Source organism: Triticum dicoccoides, chromosome 7B, assembly GCF_002162155.2.
Source record: "Triticum dicoccoides isolate Atlit2015 ecotype Zavitan chromosome 7B, WEW_v2.0, whole genome shotgun sequence".
NCBI lineage: Eukaryota > Viridiplantae > Streptophyta > Magnoliopsida > Poales > Poaceae > Triticum > Triticum dicoccoides.
Window position 1 is genome coordinate 343,800,687 of NC_041393.1, and position 6,935 is coordinate 343,807,621.

Genomic DNA, 6,935 nt, shown 5'->3' on the forward strand with positions numbered 1-6,935 from the left:
AGGGGGAGATGATGCGGAGCATCCTATGGTCATCCCCATGGACCTACCATCGTCTCACCAAGTGCCAAGAGGACCAATGACACAAGCACGAGCTAGAGCTCTCGAGAACAAGGTGACATATCTCCTTAGTGATATTCCATTCGACCCACTCGAGACATGGCTACTACCTAAGTCCGGAATGTTGTGCATGATCGGGTACCAAGAAGGCCCTCTCGAAGATGCATGTGAAGACGGACAAGTCCCCAAGTTCATGGACGAAGAGGAACGACAGAAGGAACCGGAGAAGTCCCCAGGACCCGGAAATCCGGCCCCAAGCCCCAGACATCCGGCCCCTGGAGCTTTCAACCTCAGCCAACGCCCACCAGCCGAGGCTATAGGGCCCGGACATCCGGCCCAGCCCCGGACATCCGGCCCGACGCCCGGAAATCCGGCTCCTCCTATCCAGAGAGCAACCAGATTGACCAAGTTAGCCTGGACATCCGACCCAGGGCATGGACATCCGTCCCTTCCCGAGCCGCTGGACATCCGGACCGCGTCTATCCAGACAACACCGAGACCAGCCCCGACCGCCCAGACATCCGGCGCCAGCCCGGACATCTGACACTTCATGAAGGCCCGGACATCCGGCCTCCCCTGTCTGCGCACAGTGTAAGGGCCCGAGGCCCATGTACCCCTTCGCCCACCTAGAGTATATATACTCCTCCTCCCTCTTTCTAGGGTTAGCAAAGGATTAGCTCATTTGAGAGATAGAGCTTTGCTCATCCACTTGGTTACTTCTCCATTGGAGTCCACGGCCTCTTCGGAGAAGATCCCCCAAGCGGATTCAAGACCCCATCATGGGAATACCCCTCAAGACCTCCTCACGGAGAAGAACTACCACCACTTGTATCGTCCTTTGTTGGATTTGGATCGCATATCTCTTTGTGTTTCGAGAAACTAGCACATGTGTAATCGAATCTTGTTGGTTTGAGTGATTTCTCTCGGGTTTCCCCTCGTGATTTCCCTCGTGTTCTTCGTAGGATCCGCTCCAATGGTGAAAGATCGGCCCTAGGGTTTCCACCCTACATCATCGGGCTCCTTGGCATTAGCCACCCCCGATACAAGACCCCGCCATCTACCGTGACACCATGCTCAAGCTGGGCATCAAGGAGAACTAGCTACAACCCAGCCGGACGGTGTTCCACGGCATCATGCCAGGGCACTCCTGCTCCCCTATCGGCACGATCCGGCTGGACGTTTCATTCGGCACCAAGGGCAACTTCCACCACGAGCCGACCTGATTCGAGGTGGTCGACCTAAGCAGCTCCTACCACACGCTCTTGGGTCAGCCCGTGCTGGCCAAATTCACGGTGGTGCCCCACTATACATACATGAAGTTGAGGATGTCGGATCCCAAGGGCATCATCACCATCGCCGACGACTACAAGAAGTCCCTTGAGTGCGCTGAAGCCGGCTCCCGGCTGGCTGAGTCTTTGGTCATCGCTGAATAGAAGCACCAGTTCGACCGGCTCGTTGCTCTGGCAAGCGAGCGGGTAATAACCCACAAGTGTAGGGGATCAATTGTTGCTTTTTTGATAAATAAGAGTGTCTAACCCAACGAGGAACTAAAGGTAGGATTTATATTCCCTTCAAGTTATATCGACCACCGATACCAATCTACGCACACTTAACGTTCGCTTTACCTAGAACAAGTATGAAACTATTTTGTAGGTGAAAGGGTAAGTTTGCAAGGATAAAACTAGATGTACTTAGTGAGAATAAAACTACGAGTAATTTGCAAGATAATAAAATTTAGTTGTTTAGTAGAAAGATTTTTGTAACACAAGAGAAGGATTTTTCCATAGGTAATAGATAACTAGACCGGTAATCATTATCACAATTTTATATGAGGGAGAGGCATGAGCTAACATACTTTCCGTACTTGGATCATATGCACTTATGATTGGAACTCTAGCAAGCATCCGCAACTACTAAAGATCATTAAGGTAAACCCAACCATAGCATTAAGTAACAAGTCCTCTTTACAACCATATGCGACAACCCCAAAATGAAACAGGAGGCACCATAGGACAGCACCAGAATAAAACATACAACTCAAACCAATCACGACCATCAATCAACCCATAGACAAAACGAATCTACTCAAACATCATAGGATAGCCATACATCGTTGGGAAATAGTATATAGCGTTAAGCACTATGTTTAAGCAGAGATTACAACGGGGAGAAGAGGTGTTACACGCTGCATAGAGGGGGAGAGAGTTGGTGATGACGACAGCGAAGTTGTTGGTGTAGATCAACGTCTAGATGGTTTCCCCAACGGTACTCCGGCGCCACTGGGAGAGAGGGGGAGGGAGCCCTTCCTTCCGTGGCCTCCCCCCTAGATGGGAGGAGAGTTCCCCCTCTGGTCCATGCCCGGCATGGCGGCGGAGGGGCGGAAGCCCCTCCAAGAGAGATCACCTTCCTGTTTTCTGGCCCTTCGCCGTTTCTTAAATTCTTGAGGATCCATGACTCCGATTGGGCTGAAATTTTGATACAATTTTCTTCCGGATATTATCTTTCTTGCGGCGAAAGAAAGGCACCTACCGCCTTACAGGGGCTCCACAAGCCTGCCGGGTGCACCTGGGGTAGGGGGCGCGCCCCTCGAGCTTGTGGGCCCCTCGGGCATCATCTCACGTTGATTCTTTTTCCCAAAAATCACATATATTTCAAAATAAATCTCTATAAATTTTTATCGCGTTTGGACTTCGTTTGATAATATGGATATTTCACGAAACAAAAAACATGCAACAAATAGGAACTGACACTGGACACTGAATCAATATGTTAGTCAAAAAATAATATAAAATGTTGTCCAAAATATAAAGTTGTAAAATATTGGCATGAAACAATCAAAAATTATAAATACAATGGAGATGTATCAGTATCCCCAAGCCTATGTTAGTCAAAAAATAATATAAAATGTTGTCAAAAATATAAAGTTGTAAAATATTGGCATGAAACAATCAAAAGTTATAAATACAATGGAGACGTATCAGTATCCCCAAGCCTAATTCCTGCTCGTATTCAAGTAGGTAAATGATAAAAAGATGAAAAGATAACTTTTTTTTTGACAGATGACTATTGCTCGGCAGATATGTTGGCGTTTGCAAAGCAGAGGATTGCCCAATCTGTATACTGATGCCGCCCAAGAGGGATCCTGATGATTCTGCACTAATACACAGAAGCACTGTAGCAGTTGATTTGGGCCCTTAGACTTTGATTGAATGGTGGATTTGTCCTTAACGCATTTCTGCGTCGTAGTGGCACTTGCAGGACGACGGGAAAGTAGCAGGAAAAAGTGGTATACTTCGTTTCAAGAAACACAGATGTAGTATTTACAAGATAGAATAAAGCTCAATTCAAGGAGTTGCACTATATTTATCTTTGCTGTTCGTGGACAATTTTACAATTTTCATCAGCAAGACCACACAGACCATTGACTCTGCCGCTGCAAAGAGAAACAAAACGATTCTATAACTACATATGAAAAACCACTCACTGACTCAGCAAGCCTCGGTTTCTCGAGAAGGCTCTTTGAAGCAATCAACATTGCATAGGCCCATTGATCTAATCATCTCGCCAAGCCTGCCAAAGATTCCCAAAGGTCAATGCAAAAAAATGTGAATCATACAGTATAAAATTTGATTTGACCTCAAAAAATGATTGTTACATAGTCTATGCTGATCGAGTACTCTGCATGATGGTGCAAGAGAGGAGGCTGAGGGAGGACCAACCTGTCAATGCTTTTCCTTGGTTTGTCTGTCTGTTCATTTTCATCTCTTGTCCTGTCAAATGTATCGACACTTCTCCTTGATCTCTCCTTATGTGTGATGGACCTTGTCTTTTCCCTGACGTCTGTACTTCGATGGTGTTTATCTACACGTTCAGTGCTCAGCCTAGGAGGCTGCTCATGCCTTGAGCTCTTCCTCGATGGCTCTAACCTCTGCGAGGTCATCAAATGCGCCTCAGAAAGAGCGACGCTATCTGAAGGTTTTTCATTTCCAGCTAGCAACTTCTCACTCTCAGGTGCTGCTTCTTTTCCAGCAGGCAACTTCTCTACAGCCGACAGAAACTTCTTCAGATGCCTTATGTACACTGGGAAGGTCTCCAAGTTACAGTGATCGCCTCCCTCGATCCACAGAGGCTCATACTTCTGTTGGCTCAGCTCCCATATCCGCTTTCCATGGGAAAAATCAACAACATCGTCACTTGTACCCTGAGAAGAAAGGGAAACAGGCCATCAGGTTTATCTGAAGCTATGCACGGATTACACAAGGAGCATATCAGATATCACTACAACGTGTGGATGTATTTAATTCCAAACTTACATGAATCACCAGAACAGGGCATTTAACATGGGGAATTTTCTCGATGTTCTGTAACAAAGCAAATGTCTGTTAGTGTAGACAAAGCATGTGAGGTCTTTCAGTATTTCTCTTGATAGTTCAGCTAGTGAAGCAAACCTTATATATGTCAAACCAGTATGTTTTCTTCACAGAATACATGACACGCAGGCCAGAAAGTATGGGACTATGCAGAACAACTGCTCTTATGTGATGCAAGTGAGCAGCTAAATCAACAGTGGGGCCACTACCGACAGATTGACCATAAAGAACAATGTCTTCTTCCCTAGTCCCATAAACCTCCACAAGGCATTTATATGCAGACTCTATGTCAGCAAATGTATTAGCTTCACTTGCCTGAAAATGGAAGGCGCAGAAAGATTGTCGCAACAGAGTTTATTTTTCTAACCATGAGATAAACACATGGGATGGAACAATCTTCCATAAAAACAAATGGAATTAGCCAAATGCAAAAAAGGATCCCTTAACAGAAGCACTCACGTGGGAATCAGATTTGTGGCCTCTCCCATGACAAGAATATTAAGCTATTAAATGATTTCCACCTGCCTAAAACCTTTTTTAACTACTCTAGTATAAGCATGTATTGCTCCTCTAGCGACATGATAGAGCATTAGTTTCAAGAAAGAGCAGAAAGTATTATTAACCTTGCCTGATGACCGTCCATAACCAGAATAATCATACCTGCGAAAATTGAGCAAATTATTATCAAGGCACCAAAATGAGGTGTTGATACATCAATGATCAATGTTACCATTAAAAGTTGTAAAATGGAGAATAATACAAGGCTTGCTAAGGCATCAAGGAGAACGTAGGCTTGTAGCATTGGAGCATTATTTAAGTAGCTTACCTAGAATGACTAAATCTTCACAGAGGTGAAGTTGTATATGGCATGCAACGATAAAGCCATTTACACAATGGGCACCCAATTCACTGGTCAACATGTCAGGCTAACATAAAAGGCAGAGTAACAGTCTTTGAACATCTGTTCAAATTTTACGCAGCCAGCTTTAGTCTGTTATAAGCTGCAAACCTCTGACCGATGAAAATTTACTGCAAAAGGGTCGGTTTTTGTACTAATTAATCCAACCAAAATCTTGAATGCATCATGCAGACTGCACATCACCCCTATTGGACTATTCATCCTACATTAGGCATTCATCCATTATTATAAATTAAGAGGATATGCAACTTAGATAGGTGAAATACTTGTGTTAAGGGTGAAATCAGGAAAACTGCAACTGAAGGCATTTTAAGTCAGTATCACGTATAATTTCAGCTCAGATGGCATCAGAATAAACACTGTGGGTGGGAAGATTGTCCAAACCAATTTCAATTTGGTGAAGAGCCAGATTGCACATTTGCTAGAAACCGAAATTGTTGGCTTTCCATCAATTTTCGTATTTTGATGTAATCGTGTGCCCTAATTAGGGAGTAACAATAACTGGGCACACTGACCTTATATGTTGGCTCAGTATTTTGCTTTTAATTGTAGTTACACTAGAAGATAACTGCGCATTGCAGTGGGATTTTAGCACAAAATGAAAAGGCAGAGGTTTACCGAAAAAGGCTTGCGCCCCGCTATATTAATATAGCAACCACCCGATACAGCCAGAAGTTCGATGCTGGGGCAAACAGCACAATCATGCCCAAAAGAAAAACAAGAGAAAAGCAAGAGAAAGAAATGCCGGCAGCACCGGATGAACGAAAGCTGAAGCATCCCGCAACCGCTGCGCCCACCAGAAACATCCACCACGCTCCAATGCCATCGAGTCGCCGCGAACCAAGCAACACCTTCAGGAAGGACTGCGACGACGACGACGCTGCTGCCCGGATGAATCCTAGGATTTCTCCCGGTACACGGAGGGAAGCGGGCGAGAGGTACTCCCGACACCCTTCAAGAAGGTTGATGGCGCCCGCAGGCGTCACCGCGTCAGTGCCGGGCGGACCCGAGAGGGATTTCGCCCTACCCCTCATACCCACAACCCAGGACCAACCGGCGGCTCCACCACGCCAACCGCCCACCAACCAGCGCCACCACAGTCACGAGGACACCACCGTCGTCTCTCCACCGCAGACACTGCGAGGCCGGCCGAACCAAACGAGACCACCGCCGATAGGGACCAGGAGCACCACAGCCACGTGGGAGGGGACAACCTCCACGGCACAAGCCGTAGCAGACCGGACACAGGCGCGGGAGCACGCCGGACCCCCTGCCCAGCCGGGCCCAGATCGGGCCCGTTAAGCTCCTGCTGCCGCGCTCCCGTCGACGCAGCGCGGAGCCGCCGGTCCCAACGACCGCATCCCGCCAGCCCAGCCGGAGGAGACCCGCCGGAGGCCAGACCAACCCGCCCTAACCCAGATCGGGCCCAAAAGGGCCCAGATCTGGGCTGCAGGGCTCCGCCGGCCAACCCCCGTCGCCAGCCGCCACCGCTGCCGAGTCTGCGCCCGATCTACACCGGGGCACCGCCCACCAAGGCGCACCGTCGCCGGAAACCGCCGCCCGAGCCGGGGAACCGTGAGGGGGAGAGG

General features: G+C 47.6%; 1 protein-coding gene across 2 annotated transcripts in view; it reads right to left on the reverse strand.

The window, feature by feature from the left end:
• Positions 1-3,328: 3,328 nt before the first annotated feature.
• Positions 3,329-6,935, reverse strand: part of LOC119338985 (alpha/beta hydrolase domain-containing protein 17B-like) — a 13,885-nt gene continuing 10,278 nt past the window's right edge. Inside the window, exons 2-6 of one of the 2 annotated variants that reach the window (XM_037611179.1) lie at positions 5,051-5,087; positions 4,506-4,742; positions 4,371-4,418; positions 3,777-4,258; positions 3,329-3,627 (exon numbers count right to left, since the gene is read on the reverse strand). In XM_037611179.1, the coding sequence (XP_037467076.1) occupies positions 3,546-3,627; positions 3,777-4,258; positions 4,371-4,418; positions 4,506-4,742; positions 5,051-5,087 (886 nt within the window). In that variant the 3' untranslated portion in view covers positions 3,329-3,545. The remainder of the gene's footprint in view (positions 3,628-3,776; positions 4,259-4,370; positions 4,419-4,505; positions 4,743-5,050; positions 5,088-6,935) is intronic. The other variant, XM_037611180.1, reaches the window with a different exon arrangement.